This window comes from Kogia breviceps, chromosome 2, assembly GCF_026419965.1.
Source record: "Kogia breviceps isolate mKogBre1 chromosome 2, mKogBre1 haplotype 1, whole genome shotgun sequence".
In the NCBI taxonomy this organism is placed as follows: Eukaryota; Metazoa; Chordata; class Mammalia; order Artiodactyla; family Physeteridae; genus Kogia; species Kogia breviceps.
In genome coordinates, this window is record NC_081311.1 from 27,009,892 (window position 1) to 27,028,048 (window position 18,157).

Consider the following 18,157-nt stretch of genomic DNA (forward strand, 5'->3'; position numbering starts at 1 on the left):
TCTTTTGGTCACTTGGATGTGTGAGGGGCTGATTAAGTGGAGTTCTGACTAAAGTTATGGTTTTGGGTGGCAGATGTAGGTATTGGCCCTAGATAGCTTGCTCCCGAACACTCTACAAATGTTTGTTTTTAAAGATTTATTATTTATTTATTTATTATTTATGGTTGCATCAGGTCTTAGTTGTGGCATGTGGGATCTTGTTGAGGTATGCGGGATCTTTTATGTGCAACGCATGGGCTTTTCTCTAGTTGTGGTGTGCGGGTTTTTCCTTCTCTAGCTGTGGTGCGAGGGCTCCAGGGCGAGTGGGCTCTGTAGTCGTGGCACGCCAGCTCAGTAGTTGTGGCATGCGGGCTTAGTTGCCCCTGCGGCATGTGGGATTGTAGTTCCCTGATCAGGGATCGAACCCAAGTCCCCTGCATTGTAAGGTGGATTCCTTACCACTGGACCACCAGCGAAGTCCCAACAAACGTTTTTTTTAATTGAAGTTTAGGAGGAACAAGTACAGTTTCATAGACCTCAGCAGGGGGAGTTCATGGATCTTCTTCTTGGTATGTTGTCATTAATGTAATTTAACTTCAACTAGTATGTGGCTTTGGGTAATTTATTTAATCTTTCTGAATTTCAGTTTGGTTATCTGTTAATTGGGACCACTAATACCTACTTCATTGGATAATTAATAGGATTCAGTGAGAGTGACGTACTTTAAGTGTTTTACATGATGCCTAGCATCTAGTAGACACCTAATAAATGTTACCTCCCTTGCCATTTATGACTTTTGTGTTTCTCCCTTTGAAAAGAGATGAGAATACAGTTTGGGGGAGGTGATTTCTATAGTTAAGTGTCTCTTTTTAAGGTATCAGGTGGAGCACAGTAGAAAAGAGGAAGGTTTGAGATACAGTTGTCTCTCCATATCTGCATCCACAGATTCAACCAACCATGGATCAAAAATATTTGAAAAAAAAATTCCAGAAAGTTCCAAAAAGCAAAACTTGAATTTGCTGCATGCTGGCAACTCTTTACATAGCATTTACATTATATTAGGTATTATAAGTAATCTATAGAGATGATTTAAATTATACAGGAAGATGTGTGTAGGTTACACTGCAAATACTACATCATTTTATATAAGGGACTTGAGCATCTATGGAGTTTGGTATCTGTGGGAGATCCTGGAAACAATCTCCATGCCCCATCCCCACTCCCCATCCCCCCATCCCCACTGTGGATACCGAGGGACCACCGTACTTTGTGTGAGCTTCTGACACAGTTATTGACTTGTAGTTGTTGTCATTCAGCAGAAAGATGTGATGCATTTCTCTATATGATATATCTATCTGGCATTGGTGTTTTGGGACAGCCTACTCCTGGGGCTGTGAAGGATGGGGGCCAATGAGAATTGTCTGTTAAGGCCTGGAAGGTCTCAACCACCAAGCTTGTCCACATCCAAAAAGATTCTGCAGTAAGCTGTGCCATTCTGTTTTTTTTTTTTTTTAAATTAATTAATTTTTGGCTGCATTGGGTCTTTTTTGCTGTGTGTGGGCTTTCTCTAGTTGTGGCGAACAGGGACTACTCTTTGTTGCGGTGCGTAGGCTGCTCATTGTGGTGGCTTCTCTTGTTGCTGAGCACAGGCTCTAGGCTCATGGACTTCAGTAGTTGTGGCGTGTGGGCTCAGTAGTTGTGGCTCGAGGGCTCTAGAGTGCAGGCTCAGTAGTTGTGGCGCATGGGCTTAGTTGCTCTGCAGCATGTGAGATCTTCCCGGACCAGGGCTCAAATCCGTGTCCCCTGCATTGACAGGCATATTCTTAACCATTGAGCCACCAGGGAAGTCCCTGTGCCATTCTGTTTTGTGGATGAGTAGCCATTGCTCACCTAATGGGCAAAACTGTTTACACAGTAATGGGTTTCTATAACATAGGCCCTTTTTCTTTGGAAATCTCTCAGACTAAGGTTCATGTCTTTGATGAGGAAGAGCTTGTGTTAGTCTCTTCTCCCCTGCTTCCTTTTAAAACTATTACTTAAAAATTAGAAACATGGTAAACCAAAGGGTTAAATTAAAAAGAAAAAAAAGTATATCCTGCCCCTCTTATCTTCACAATGACTACAACATGTATTGTACTTGATACCAAACTCTTATAGACATATGACTAATTAACAATACTACGTTTATACAACCAACACCTTATCTTTTGTAGTTATCTTAACTCTTCCTGCTATGTACTGTTACTTCTGTGACAGTTTGGTTGGTTATGTGCCCAGATGGCACCAAGTGGACAAGTGGATCAAGGGCAGTTTTCTAAAAATGTGTGTGTGTGGAGAGTGGTGAGCCAGGAGTCATCCAACATGAGCTCTGTGCTACTTGTGTGTTGGCATCGAGATCCTGAGTACCAGATCTCTGCTGTCCTTGAACCTGCCCCTGGCCCAAGGCTATTCTCTGGCCTGCAGTTAAACCCTGTTCATAGCACTATACCATAATAGCTTATGAATAAGCCTGGCTATTAATTGTTTATACTCATGTTTTTTTTGGTTTTAGTTCTGATTTTGCATAAAGACGGGAGATCTTGGCTCCATTTGAAGTCCAGATCTGATCATATTCCATGTTCAGTACATAATTTTGAAGGAGGCAACCCTGAGTGAGGAAAATAGGAACAGTTTTAGTTGACATTTATTATTATTATTTTTTAAAGATACTAGAGAGAAAGCAGAAACAGAAAGGGAGATAGAGGTGTGTGAAAGGTGAGATTTAAAGGAAAGAGATAAGAGCCGATGTAGAGGGCCTGCTGAGGCAGTTTATGCTGAGAAAAGCTAATGGGTGTTTTTTGGTGTTGAGAGTGAGTAGAAGAAAGGTAATAATGAGGTGTTAAACATCTTTACTCTGAAAAGTAGTTGAAGACCAAGAAAAGGAGGGGATCAAATACGTGAAAATAACCTTGGAGCAGCCAGTAGGTGGAGAAAGTTATAAACCAGAGTCTAGAGAAGTGTTGGTAACAGTATAGTCAGCAAGTCTGAGCACAACATTTATACGTAAGCTTCCTTCCCTTTAACATTTGACTGCATCTAGCAACTTTATTTGTTTAATCTTATCTTAATGGAATGGTAGAAAGAATACTAACCAGGAGACCAGATTCTAGTCCCTGCTTAGTCACTAACTAGTTGGTGTGGTGGTGGTGGGTTGTTTTCGAATCCAAAAAATGAGGGAGTTGGATTAAATGACCTCTAAGGTCCTTTCTAGCTCTGAAAGTCTAAAATCAGCCATGTCAAAGCCTCACAGACTTTGAACTGCCATCACGTCGGGTCAGAGGATAGAAGACAATGTGTGTGTAGTGATGTGTATAGGACACTGAACAGTTGATAGAATGAGTGCAAAGTCAGATGTTGAAGGAAAAAAGCATTATTTTATGAGATATTTGGGACATTCCTTCTTGAAGAGGAATCGTGGTCCCTGATGTCAGAGGCTTGTGGGAGCCAATTTTAAGGTTGCTTTGTTCATTTTAGCTGCCTATTAAATTCCCGCTAGAGAATGATAACTTCCAGGTAAGAAAACCTTGGCTTTTTTTAGAGGGTAGGGGGTCTGACTTGAATTGTCAAGGGCAGAATGCAGGTTTCCCCTGACACTGACTCTCAGAGTATTGAAGTGCTGGACTCTCCTTCTCAATACTGTTTGGCTCTGCTGACGTCTGTGGCAGTTGGGACACAGGCCACCTCTTGGCCTGTGCCAGAATTGCTCTCTTCCTCCCCTCAGATTTATCACTTTGTCATCCCTGACTCTGAATCCCAGAGATCAAGACTAGCTGTACTCCAGCAGAGGAGCAATAAATCATTGCTCTCACTTCCTTTTCTCCAGGTTTTCTACCCCTTAATTACCGCATAACCACTGCTGAGGCTGCATCTTTGTGTTGTGTGTGCCTGGGACAAAAGCCCTCCTTGATTGGATATGTGCAAAAGCAGCTTTGTCTCTATCTAGCCATTATGTTTTGCAGAGTGCCACGTGTGTTACCCAACCTTTTCTCTTGTCTCCTGTGAGTTTAAGGAGTCTTATTGTCAGGTGATTTATCCATTAATAGGGCTTTTCTAAGCTCTGGGGTTAGGGGGTGGACTGGGCAGCCCCTACTCATTAAGGAGAGAGGTTTGGGCTGGGTTAGTGGTTGTCCCCCCGCCCCCTGCTGCCGTGCTGCGCTGCTTGCAGGATCTTAGTTTCCTGACCAGAGAGTGAACCCAGGCCATGGCAGTGAAAGCGCTGAGTCCTAACCACTGGACCACCAGGGAATTCCCATGGGTGGGTTAGTCATTTTTATGTGGATTTTAGCTAGTCCCCTTCATTTTCTGAGCTCCTAGTAGGAGCTAAGCAGGTTGTGTGATCCAGAATGGGCTCCCATGGAGCTTTTTTGGGGTCCAGTCCAATAGATCACTTGTTAACAGACAACATCAAAAGGGCCAGCTGCCTATCATTTGCCTTTCCATTATGAAACCTCAGAGAACTTGAGTCAGGGTGAAGAGTTCATAAATGAGGATGCCTAATCCCTAGCGAGGCTTCTTTTTTTTTTTTGTATTTGAAGGGAAGGTCCAGCCTTTAGAAACAGAATGTAGACAAGCTCTTGTACTTTTGCCTGCTGTTTCTTTACTGTACCTGTGCTTTTAGAGGATTGAGAGTGAGGGGTGTTGTGTGGCAGGCAGCAAGTGTCTGGAGAGACTTACTTCTACTCATCATTCCCTGCTGTTTCAAATCAAAGCTCACATCTCTTTTCTAAGAGTAGTAAACTTCACACAAAGCTCAGACAGCATGGGAGAATGGACTTCTTTGCTGGCAAAGAAGCAGATATGGTCTTAGAAAAAGAGAGGTCAAGCCTTTTTTGTGTGTCTGTGGAAGTAGGAAGGGTTGAGGGGGAGAAGACAAAAGGAACATCAAATACTTGCAGCTGCTGAACCCCTTCTTTATAGTTCCCCATCAAACAGGGGAAATAGGTACAGGGGCAGTAGTCATGATGGGCAGCAAAGCAGAATTTATTTTATAGTCTTAGTTGAGAGAGTATAAGGCAACTGATAAATTATTTTATGCTTAATATTTATTTGCAAAACTGTCTTTATAGCTGCACTGTTAACCTAGGAACTTGGTAGTCAGTCTCATGACTGAGATTGCTTGGGTTTTAGCACTCTCTCCCCTCATTAAAGATTACAAGGCAAAAGGGGGACCTTTTCAGTAAATGTTGTCACAGTTGAGAGAGGACAGAGCAAGCTGCACTTTTGTTTAAATATTTAGTACAGTTAAGGGCTTTTTCTTCCTTCATGAGCTTTTTTTTAAAAAAAATTTTTTTATTCCTAGGTATTTTATTCTTTTTGTTGCAGTGGTAAACGGGAGTGTTTCCTTAATTTCTCTTTCAGATTTTTCATCATTAGTGTATAGGAATGCAAGAGATTTCTGTGCATTAATTTTGTATCCTGCAACTTTACCAAATTCATTGATTAGCTCTAGTAGTTTTCTGGTGGCCTCTTTAGGATTCTCTATGTATAGTATCATGTCATCTGCAAACAGTGACAGTTTTACTTCTTCTTTTCCAGTTTGGATTCCTTTTATTTATTTTTCTTCTCTGATTGCAGTGGCTAGGTCTTCCAAAACTATGTTGAATAATAGTGGTGAGAGTGGGCACCCTTGTCTTGTTCCTGATCTTAGAGGAAAAGTTTTCAGTTTTTCACCATTGAGAATGATGTTTGCTATGGGTTTGTCATATATGGCCTTTATTATGTTGAGGTAGGTTCCCTCTATGCCCACTTTCTGGAGAGTCTTTATCATAAATCGGTGTTGAATTTTGTTAAAAGCTTTTTCTGCATCTATTGAGATGACCATATGGTTTTTCTTCTTCAGTTTGTTAATATGGTGTATCACATTGATTGATTTGCATATATTGAAGAATTCTTGCATCCCTGGGATAAATCCCACTTGATCATGGTGTATGATCCTTTTAATGTGTTGTTGGATTCTGTTTGCTAGTATTTTGCTGAGGATTTTTGCATCTATATTCTTCAGTGATATTGGTCTGTAATTTTCTTTTTTTGTAGTATCTCTGTCTGGTTTTGGTATCAGGGTGATGGTGGCCTCATAGAATGAGTTTGTGAGTGTTCCTTCCTCTGCAATTTTTTGGAAGAGTTTGAGAAGGATGGGTGTTAGCTCTTCTCTAAATGTTTGATAGAATTCACCTGTGAAGCCGTCTGGTCCTGGACTTTTGTTTATTAGAAGATTTAAAATCACAGTTTCAATTTCGTTACTTGTGATTGGTCTGTTCATATTTTCTGTTTCTTCCTGGTTCAGTCTTGGAAGGTTATACCTTTCTAAAAATTTGTCCATTTCTTCTAGGTTGTGCATTTTATTGGCGCAGAGTTGCTTGTAGTAGTCACTTAGGATGCTTTGTATTTCTGCGGTGTCTGTTGTAACTTCTCCTTTTTCATTTCTAGTTTTATTGATTTGAGTCCTCTCCCTCTTTTTATGGATGAGTCCTCTCCCTCTTTTTCTTGATGAGTCTGGCTAATGGTTTATCAATTTTGTTTATCTTCTCAAAGAACCAGCTTTTAGTTTTATTGATCTTAGTTATTGTTTTCTTTCTTTCTGTTTCATTTATTTCTGCTCTGATGTTTATGATTTCTTTCCTTCTGCTAACTTTGGGTTTTGTTCGTTCTTCTTTCTCTAATCCCTTTAGATGTAAGTTTAGATTGTTTATTTGAGATTTTTCTTATTTCTTGAGGTAGAATTGTATTGCTATAAATTTCCCTCTTAGAACTGCTTTTGCTGTATCGCATAGGTTTTGGATCATCATGTTTTTTTTGTTTGTTTGTTTTGCGGTATGCGGGCCTCTCACTGTTGTGGCCTCTCCCGTTGTGGGGCACAGGCTCCGGACGCGCAGGCCTAGCGGCCATGGCTCACAGGCTTAGTTGCTCCGCGGCATGTGGGATCTTCCCGGACCAGGGCACGAACCCGTGTCTCCTGCATTGGCAGGCGGATTCTCAACCACTGCGCCACCAGGGAAGCCCGGATCATCATGTTTTTGTTGTCATTTGTCTCTAGGTATTTTTTGATTTTCTCTTTGATTTTTTCAGTGATCTCTTGGTTATTTAGTAATGTACTGTTTAGCCTTCATGTGTTTGTGTTTTTTATGCTTTTTTTTTTCCCTGTAATTGATTTCTGATCAAACAGCGTTGTGGTCAGAAAAGATGCTTGCTATGATTTCAATATTCTTAAATTTACTGAGGCTTGATTTGTGACCCAAGATGTGATCTATCCTGGAGAATGTTCCATGTGCACTTGAGAAGAAAGTGTAATCTGCTGTTTTTGTATGGAATGTCCTATAAATATCAATTAAATCTATCTGGTCTCTTGTGTCATTTAAAGCTTGTGTTTCCTTATTAATTTTCTGTCTGGATGATCTGTCCATTGGTGTAAATGAGGTGTTAAAGTCCCCCACTATTATTGTGTTACTGCCGATTTCCTCTTTTATAGCTGTTAGCAGTTGCCTCATGTATTGAGGTGCTCCTATGTTGGGTGCACATATATTTATAATTGTTATATCTTCTTCTTGGATTGATCCTTTGATCATTATGTAGTGTCCTTCCTTGTCTTTTGTAACATTCTATATTTTAAAGTCTATTTTATCCGATATGAGTATTGCTCCTCCAGCTTTCTTTTGATTTCCATTTGCATGGTATATCTTTTTCCATTCCCTCACTTTCAGTCTGTGTGTGTCCCTAGCTCTGAAGTGGGTCTCTTGTAGACAGCATATAGATGGGTCTTGTTTTTGTATCTGTTCAGTGAGCCTCTGTGTTTTGGTTGGAGCATTTAATCCAGTCACGTTTAAGGCAATTATCGATATGTATGTTCCTATGACCATTTTCTTAATTTTTATGGGTTTGTTTTTGTAGGTCCTTTTCTTCTCTTGTGTTTCCCACTTAGAGAAGTTCCTTTAGCATTTGTTGTAGAGCTGGTTTGGTGGTGCTGAATTCTTAGCTTTTGCTTGTCTGTAAAACTTTTGATTTCTCCATCAAATCTGAATTAGATCCTTGCTGGGTAGAGTAGTCTTGGTTGTAGGTTCTTCCCTTTCATCACTTTAAATATATCACGCCACTCCCTTCTGGCTTGTAGAGTTTCTGCTGAGAAATCAGCTGTTAACCTTATGGGAGTTCCCTTGTATGATATTGGTTGTTTTTCCCTTGTTGCTTTCAGTAACTTTTCTTTGTCTTTAATTTTTGTCAATTTGATTACTATGTGTCTCAGTGTGTTTCTCCTTGGGTTTATCCTGCCTGGGACTCTCTGTGCTTCCTGGACTTGGGTGGCTATTTCCTCTCCCATGTTAGGGAAGTTTTCAACTATAATCTCTTCAGATATTTTCTCAGGTCCTTTCTGTCTCTCTTCTCCTTCTGGGACCCCTATAATGCAAATGTTGTTGCATTTAATGTTGTCCCAGAGATTTCTTAGGCTGTCTTCATTTCTTTTCATTCTTTTTTCTTTATTCTGTTCTGCAGCAGTGAATTCTACCATTCTGTCTTCCAGGTCACTTATCCAATCTTCTGCCTCAGTTATTCTACTATTGATTCCTTCTAGTGTATTTTTCATTTGAGTTATTGTTCATCTCTGTTTGTTTGTTCTTTAATTCTTCTAGGTGTTTCTTCTTTAATTCTTCTAGGTCTTTGTTAAACATTTCTTGCATCTTCTCTGTCTTTGCCTCCATTCTCTTTCTGAGGTCCTGGATCATCTTCACTGTCATTATTCTGAATTCTTTTTCTGGAAGGTTTCCTATCTCCACTTCATTTAGTTGTTTTCCTGGGGTTTATCTTGTTCCTTTTCTGGTACATAGCCCTCTGCCTTTTCATCTTGTCTATCTTTCTGTGAATGTGGTTTTGTTCCACAAGCTGCAGGATTGTAGTTCTTCTTGCTTCTGCTGTCTGCCCTCTGGTCCATGAGCTCCTTTCTTATCCAGAGCTGAAGCAGTAGGTTCTACGGTATATCTGGCACGTCTGTTGACCAGTTAGAATTAAAACATTTCCTTCTTAGCAGTGATGTTTGAAACAGTTACGTAACTAAAACTTGGTGACTTGGGATGTTAGCATCCTAGGGTGAGAAGGGGACACTCAGTAAACTGAGCAAATTTGATGTGGAAATCACCATGCAGGAGTAAACTTGGAACACTAAAATGTCCATTTTATAATGAAATTTCTGAACTCAGTTGCTGTTTACAAAGTGGCAAAAAGTAGATTTTAAAAAACCTGTAGGCAGATGAGCAGACATGTGCTTGGGAAGGTCAGTGCTTTCTTCAAATACACCTACTTTGCCTGCTTTTTAAAAGTCCTTGGTCTTCCCTGGTGGCGCAGTGGTTGAGAGTCTGCCTGCCAGTGCAGGGGACATGGGTTCATGCCCCGGTCTAGGAAGATCCCATGTGCCGTGGAGCGGCTAGGCCTGTGAGCCATGGCCACTGAGCCTGTGCATCTGGAGCCTGTGCTCCACAATGGGAGAGGCCACAACAGTGAGAGGCCCACGTACTGCAAAAAAAAAAACAAAAAAAAGAAAAAAAAGAAAGTCCTTAGTAGCTGTGATGTGCTTATTCTAGCCCCCTTTGGATTTCTGTAGAGCTAGTTTACTTTCATTGCTTTCATTTAATAACTTTATTGATTATGCTTTGATCACCTTATTGATGCCTTTCCTTTTTTTTTTTTATTTTTTAAGCCTTGATAAATTTGCTGAAGTTCCTTATGTCAAATGAGACTGTACTTTTGGCCAAACACAACATTTTTACCTTAGCCCTTATGGTGAGTAGCAAAAAAATATATTTATTTTTATGACGCTGTACCCTAAGGCAGAAATGGGCTGGTTTTAGACAGGAGCTGGTATTCTAGGGATTAAGCCTAGGGAAAACCAGGCCTTTATTTTCCCTTTGGATCAGAATCTCTAGACTGATGCTGCCCACTTTCATCTATATCTTTGGAGAATCTGGGGCTCTTTCATTAGATAATGGTAACACACCATTATATGATATTCCCACCACACAGATATGAGGTGTAAATTAATTTCAAGAGCATTGCTAATACTAAAAAGTAGAAAATAATTAAGAAGTGGTGAGTTTTTCAGTACTTACTACTTTTTAAAATATAATTTATTGAATTGCAAGTTTATATAAGTTAATTTTTAATAATGACTTTAATAACCAGCTCACAAAATTTCTGAAAGTTTAACAATTAACTCTTGCAAGACAATAAGAGCTGGCTATAGCACACTACTGATAATACCCTTCTGTTCTTCATAGTATGATACCTGTTTATGGGCTTTTGCTTCTTTTTTAGATTGTGAACCTATTTAATATGTTTATCACATATGGCGATACCTTCCTGCCTACCCCCAGCAGTTATGATGAACTCTACTATGAGATTATCCGCATGCACCAGAGCTTTGATAACCTCTACTCCATGGGTAAGCTGTCTTCTTTTTATTTCTCTCTCCCCATCAGCTGTGATTTTTGGTATATGAGAGGAAAAGACTACAAAAGATTCTCCTCTAGTTGCTTGGTGCCCTTGCTTGGCACAGAACTATGTAGTCTCCTTTTCTCAGTCAATAAGAAAGTATATGTGGACTTCTTTGCCTTCAGGAACTCAGAATTCATCTCAGTAGAAAGCTGGTTAACATCCCTTTAGCCCTTTCTTGATGTTTGTGAAAGAGAGAGAATAGGGAGGCTTGTGGATTTAGTGAATACCAGTGAGATGGGAGTGAGAGTGGGTGGGAGTTGACAGCAGCAAACAAAAGAGCTTGGATCCCAAGGGAACATTGTGTGATTTGAGAAGGTACAGGGTTTTAAGGAGTTTTAATGTACCTAGGTATTTTTAGCATAACTCACAAGAGGAAGTGGGCATTAGATAAAAATCTTTCTTGCAAACCTTTTGGTAATTGGTTCACTGAAAATTTACTCTGTAGCTGTAATGAGTATAATTTACTTCTGAAAGAGGTCATGTATCCCTGTAAGTTTGAGTGAAGAGGCTACTCAAACCTACCTAAGTTTGAAAGGTCTTTATAGTGCCCAGAAACAGAAAACCACTCAATAAAGCTGTCTATTAAAAAACTCCAACTTGGGTTGGAGTTGCACCCTGGTGGTGCAGTGGTTGAGAGTCCGCCTGCTGATGCAGGGGACACGGGTTCGTGCCCCGGTCCGGGAAAATCCCACATGCCGTGGAGCGGCTGGGCCCGTGAGCCATGGCCGCTGAGCCTGCGCGTCCAGAGCCTGTGCTCTGCAACGGGAGAGGCCGCAACAGTGAGAGGCCCACGTAATGCAAAAAAAAAAAAAAAAAAAACCAAAAAAACCCCCTCCAACTTATTAGCTTTATTGGGATATAATTGATATATAATAAACTGCACTGTTTTTAAAAAAAAATTTTATTTATTTTTTGGCTGCACCATGCAGCCTACGGGATCTTAGTTCCCTAACCAGGGATGGAACCCGCGCCCCCTAAAGTGGAAGTGCAGAGTCTTAACCACTGGACCGCCAGGGAAGTCCCAAACTGCATTCTTTTAAAGTATACAATTTTTAATAAGTTTTAGCATATGTATATGTACATGAAGCTGTTATTACAATCAAGATAATGTACATATCCATCCCCTCCCTAAAATTTCCTTGTGTCCCTTTATGTCCCTTTTACCACCTCTATCCCTCACCCCCCATCCCTGGACAATCACCGACCTGCTTTTTGTCACTGTCGATTAGTTTACTTTATCCCTTTCATTGGGTCTATTCGTGAAAAGTTCATATTTTGCTTGGGACTCCTGTATCATGAGAAAGGTAGAGGGGATTTGGAACAAATACCTGGAGAAAGAGTAGATAGAAGCAAACCATGGAAAAGAAGGATTGCCTAGGAGGACAGAATTTTTTCTATTTCCCTGCTCTCTTATTCTCAGTGTAATAGCTTTAGTATCAAGTCAGCTCCCCTCAGGATATTAAGTTCCCACTGTCACATCAAGATACATGTCTCTTTTTTTTGGGAGCTAGGAAGTCTTCCATGAGAACCCTCTGGCAAACTTCCCATTGGCAAAAGGTGCTCAGAGTACCCTGGTTTGGTTTGCATGTACCCGGTTTTACCAATGTCCTTGTTTTCAAGAATGTAGGATTTTCCAAGGGTGAAGAGCTACCCCAGAGGCTTTAGCACCCATTAATAGATGAACAAAGATGTCTTTCAGTGAGGAAAAGAAAGAGAATTGGAGTGGGGGAGATATTTTATAGACGTCTGACTTAGCTGCTCAACTGTGCCATATACACAAATGAGATAAACCCTTGTAGCCACAGCAGTAAGATAAGAGAGGACATCTGGGAATGCTCAAATCTGCTAACAGAATTAAAATGGTAACCAAGAAAGTACAAATAGGAAAGTGAAAATTTCACTAAATGAAACACAACAAATTGTAGGAGGTGGCATGTTTCAGTGCTCTCCGTTTTGTATAAAGTATGAGGAAACTTCTGGTGGAAAAAAACATTTGTTTTAAGTCAAATTTTTTGAGGTATAATTTACATACATGGTAAAATTCACCCTAAATGTACAATTCTGAGTTTCAACAAATGCATATGGAAGTGTAATTATCACAGAAAATCAAGATATAGAAGGGTTTCACTATCTCAAAAACTTCTCTTATGCTCCTGTGAGGTCAACTCTTCCACCCACCCCAATCCCTAGCAACCACTGATCTGTTCCACATCTGCATGGTTTTGCCTTTCCTAAAAAATATATATAGAGGAAATCATACAGTCTTTTGAGTCTGGCTTCTTTTTTAAAAATTATTTATTTTATTTTATTTTATTTTTGTTTGCTTTGGGTCTTCGTTGCTGCGCGCAGGCTTTCTCTAGTTGTGGTGAGCAGGGGCTACTCTTCATTGCAGTGCACAGGCTTCTCATTGCTGTGGCTTCTCTTGTTGTGGAGCACAGGCTCTAGGGTGTGCAGGCTTCAGTAGTTGTGGTGCACTGGCTTCAGTAGTTGTGGTGCACGGGCTTAGTTGCTCCGCGGCATGTGGGAAGTTCCCGGACTGGGGCTCGGACCCATGTCCACTGCATTCGCAGGCGGATTCTTTTTTTTTTTTTTTAACATCTTTATTTGAGTATAACTGTTTTACAATAGTGTGTTAGTTTCTCCTTTACAACAGGTGAATCAGTTATACATATACATATGTTTCCATATCTCTTCCCTTTTGTGTCACCCTCCCTCCCACCCACCCTATCCCACCCCTCTAGGTGGTCACAAAGCACAGAGGTGATCTCCCTGTGCTATGTGGCAGCTTCCCAATAGCTATCTAATTTACATTTGGTAGTGTGTATATGTCCCTGCCACTCTCTAACTTCGTCACAGCCCACCCTTCCCCCTCCCCATATCCTCAAGTCCATGCTCTAGTAGGTCTGTGTTTTATTCCCATCCTACCACTAATCTCTTCATGACATTTTTTTTTCTTAGATTCCATATATATGTGTTAGCATATGGTATTTGTTTTTCTCCTTCTGGCTTACTTCACTCTGTATGACAGACTCCAGGTCTATCCACCTCATTACAAATAACTCAGTTTCATTTCTTTTTATGGCTGAGTACTATTCCATTGTATATATGTTCTCAGGCAGATTCTTAACCACTGCGCCACCAGGGAAGCCCTGGCTTCTTATACATAGTAATTTGTTTGAAGTTATCCATGTTGATGCATGTATCAGTAGTTCATTCATTTTTATTATGGAATAATATTCCATTGTGGGAATATGCCAGCTTAGTTTATCCATTTATCAGTGGAAGGACATTTGGGAGGTTTCCAGTTTTTAGCGATTGTAAATAAAGCCCCTGTAAACATTTTTGTACACAGTTTTATGTGAACACAAGTTTGCATTTCACTTGGTTACATACCTATGAATGGGATTTTTGGGTATTATGTAAGTATATGTTGAACTTTATAAGAAACTGCCAAACTGTTTCCCAAAGTGGATGTACTATTTTACATTACTTACAACAATATGCAAGAGTTGTAGTCACTCCATATCCTAGCCGGCATGTTTTTTTTTGGCTTCTTACAGGTGTGTAGCGAAACCTCATTATGGTTTTAATTTGCATTTTCCTGATGAATAATGGTGTTGAGCATCTTTTCCTATTCTTATTTGCCATCCATATCTCTTTGGTGAAGGATTTGTTCAGATTTTATGCCCATTAAAAAAAATTTGCATACCCGTGTTTATAGCAGCACTATTCACAATTGTCAAAAGATGGAAGCAACCCAAATGTCCATCAACAGATGAATGGATAAATAAAATGTGATATATACATATAATGGGTTGCTATGCAGCCTTTAAAAAGAAGTAAATCCTGTTACATGCTACAATGTGGATGAATGTTGAGTATACTATGCTAAGTGAAATAAGCCAGTCACAAAAGGTTTCTACCTATATGAAGTATATAAGGTAGTCAAATTCATGGATGCAGAATGGTCGTTACCAGGGGTGGTGGAGAGGGTGCAAAGGGAGTTGTTTAATAGGTACAGAGCTTCAGTCTTGCAAGACAAAAAGGTTCTGGAGATCTGTTTCACAACAGTGTACATATACTTTACATCATTGAACTGTACATTTAGAAATAGGTTAAGGTGGTAAATTTTATGATTGGTGTTTTTTACCACAATAAAAAATATATATACTAAACTCTAGACTTTATTTGGATTCTGCTAATTCCTCTGATGTTCCTTTTGTATTCCAGGATCTCATCCATTGCTACATTTACTCGTGATGTCTCCTTAGTCTCTTTTTATCTGACAGTTTCTTAGTGTTTGCTCATTTTTCATGGCCTTGACAGTTTTGAGGAGAACCTTCTTCAATTTGGGTTTGTCTGATGGCTTACTCATGGTTGGACTAGGGTTATGCGTTTGGGGGAAGAATGCCACAGTGTCAGAGTGGCCTTTTCATCACATCAAGGGTATATGTTATTAACATGACTTAATCACTGGTGATGTTAATCTTGATCACTTGGTTAAGGAAGTGTTTGCAAAGTTTCTCCTCTGCAGGATTGCTTTTTTCCTCCTGTTCTGTGCTCTGTTCTTTGGAAACAAGTCACTAAATGCAGCCAACTTTAGAGTTAGTGTTGTACCACTTCAGTAAAATATACAAGCTTTGCTACTATATAGGGTTCTCTAATCACCAGCCCCCCACACTTACTTTGATATTATAGTTGTCATATGTATTACATCTACATTGAAAACCCCACCAGACCATGCTATAATTTTCACTTGTGACAATTATCCAGATTCTAAAGAACTTCAGAGGGAAAAATATATGTTTTATATTTGCCTATATGTTTTCCATTTCTGTTGCTCTTTTTATTCCTGAAGATCCAAATTCCTTTCTGATATAATTTCTCGCAGTCTTTAAGTATTTTCTGTACCATTTTTTGGGGCTTCTGGTGACAAGATTTTTTGTTGTTGTTTGTTTTCTTCCATTTCTGAAGGGTATTTTTGCTGGATATAGGATATTGAGTTATAGTTCTTACCTTTAAGTACTTTGAAGATGTTATTCCCCTTTTTTTGGCCTGTATGGTTTCTGATAATAAATCTGTGTTCATTTGAATCATGTTCCCTTGTTTGTAATGTGTTGTTTTTCTCCCCCTTCTTTTAAATTACTTTTCCTTATCTTTGGCTTTCAGAAGGTTTGATTATGATATGTTTTGGCCTGGTTTTTCTTTGTATTTATCCTGTTTGGGGTTTGCTGAGGATCTTGAATCTCACCAAATTTGGGAGTTTTCAGCCATTCTTTTTAAAAAAATTTAATTTATTTATTTATTTTTGGCTGCATTGGGTCTTTGTTGCTGTGTGCAGTCTTTCTCTATTTGCGGCAAGTGGGGGCTACTTTTCGTTGCAGTGTGCGGGCTTCTCATTGTGGTGGCTTCTCTTGTTGCGGAGCGTGGGCTCTAGGCACGCAGGCTTCAGTAGTTACAGCTCACGGGCTCTAGAGCGCAGGTTCAGTAGTTGTGGCACATGGGCTTAGTTGCTCTGCGGCATGTGGGATCTTCACGGACCAGGGCTTGAACCTGCGTCCCCTGCATTGGCAGGTGGACTCTCAACCACTGCGCCACCAGGGAAACCTGGCAGGTGGATTCTTAACCACCGTGCCACCAGGGAAGCCCCAGCCATTCTTTTTTGCAAATTGTTTTCTGCCCTTAATTTCTCTCTCCCTTTCTTCTTGGACTACAGTAACACAAATGTTAGACTTTCTGATACTGTTACACAGGTCTCTGAGGCCCTGTTTTTCCCCCCATTTTTTCCTGTTCTTCATGTTTAATAATTTCTATTGTTCTGTCTTTAGGTTTACTGATTTCTGTGTCAATCCATTCTGCTATTAAATCCATCTAGAGAATTTTTTATTTTACATAATATATGTTTTACTTCTAAATGTTTTAATTGGTTCCTTTTTATAGTTTCAGTTTCTCTCCTGAGAAGTTCTACCTTTCCATTCATTCAGGAATGTTTGCCTTTTTCTTATGGAGCATATTTGTAATAGTTGCTCTAAAACTCTTTGATAATTTTAACATCTGTGTCACATCAGGCATCTGTTTGTCTTTTCTCTTGAGAATTTGTCACATTTTCTTGTTTTATTGTATATCCTGGTTCTTTGTATGTCCTGGTTCCTTATAAGTTGAGTCATTTTGGATTACATCCTGGACATTTTTCTTATATTGTGTAGACTCAGGGTTCAGTTATAATCTGGAGGTTTTTTTGTTTTTCTTTTGGTATTAGTAGGCAATCAATCCTGTTAGACCACAGGTTCTTTCTCACTTTCTGTAGGTAGTGGTTCCAATATCAGTTCAGTTTTCAAAGCCCTTTCTGTGCTACTTTGGATCTGGTCCACATACTCACCACTCAGGAGACTGGACTGCAGTTCAAATAGCAGTTTAGTTTTTAAAGGGTTTGCTTTGCTACTTTGTATTTGTTCCATGCTTGGTCAGCTCCCATGAGCCTAACTTTCATATGCGCAATTAGTGGAACACTTTCTCCTGGTCTGTCCAGGATTCCCTCTATGTTCTCTGGGTAGCAGAATTCCCTTTTCCTGGTTTCTGTCTACAGAAAGATGAGGTTTCTGTTGAAGTTTTAGCCATCCACCCAACTCCTTTATCATGCATCCCTGTGACTGGATCTTGAGGCAAACCTGCCAGAGAAAAATAGGAAAAGAGAAACCCTGGAAACCCACTTTTGTGGGTGTTTCTCCAAGTTTTGACTCCCCTCTATAATCTGTCTGCTTTTGTTTAATTTTCAGACCCCTCAGGTAGTACTTTTTATATTTTATACAGGATTTTTAACTGTAATCAGCAGAAGAGAGAGGCTGAAGTAGGCTTACTCTGCCATACTAGAAGTAGAGTCTCACCTTCAGTTTTTAAAGACATTTTTGCTGAATATAGAATTTTCCTTTCAATACTTAAAAAAATGTCATTTTGTTGTTTTCTGGCTCACATAGTTTCTTATGAGAAGTCTACTGTCATTCTTAGCTTCATTTCTCTGTATATATCTCTTTTCTCTGCATGCTTTTAACATTTTGTCTTTATTGCTGATTTTCAGTAGTTTATCATGTGCCTTAACATGGTTTTCTTTATTTTTCCTGGAGTCTCTTGAGCTTCTTGGATTTGTGGATTTCTAATTTTCATCAAATGTGGAAAAGTTTTGGCTGTTAATTTCTTCAAATATTTTTCTGTCCCCTCTCCTCTTTTCTTGTTTTGGAACTTCAATTATATATATGTTAGACCTCTTGACAGTGTCCCATAGGTCACTAAAGCTCTGTGGGTATTTTTTCCTTTCTTTCCTTTTTTTTTTTTGGTCTTTTCTCTCTCTTTCATTTTATTTTATTTATTTATACTATTTATTTTTGGCTGCACTGGGTCTTCGTTGGGTCTTCGCACGGGCTTTTTCTAGTTGCGGTGTGTGGGGGCTACTCTTCGTTGCGGTGTGTGGGCTTCTCATTGTGGCTTCTCTTGTTGCAGAACACGGGCTCTAGGTGCATGGGCTTCAGTAGCTGTGGCATGTGGGCTCAGTAGTTGTGGCTCACGGGCTTAGTTGCTCCGCAGCATGTGGGATCTTCCTTGACCAGGGCTTGAACCTGTGTCCCCTGCGTTGGCAGGTGGATTCTTAACCACTGTGCCACCAGGGAAG

The 18,157-nt window shown here is 39.8% G+C and overlaps 1 protein-coding gene across 19 annotated transcripts in view; it reads left to right on the forward strand.

Moving 5' to 3' along the window:
* Window positions 1–18,157, forward strand: part of ARMH3 (armadillo like helical domain containing 3) — a 181,164-nt gene that overhangs the window by 77,370 nt on the left and 85,637 nt on the right. For all 19 annotated transcript variants that reach the window (XM_067024827.1, XM_067024822.1, XM_067024831.1 and 16 more), the window contains 2 exons: window positions 9,701–9,783; window positions 10,315–10,441. In XM_067024827.1, coding sequence (XP_066880928.1) covers window positions 9,701–9,783; window positions 10,315–10,441 — 210 coding nt within the window. The remainder of the gene's footprint in view (window positions 1–9,700; window positions 9,784–10,314; window positions 10,442–18,157) is intronic.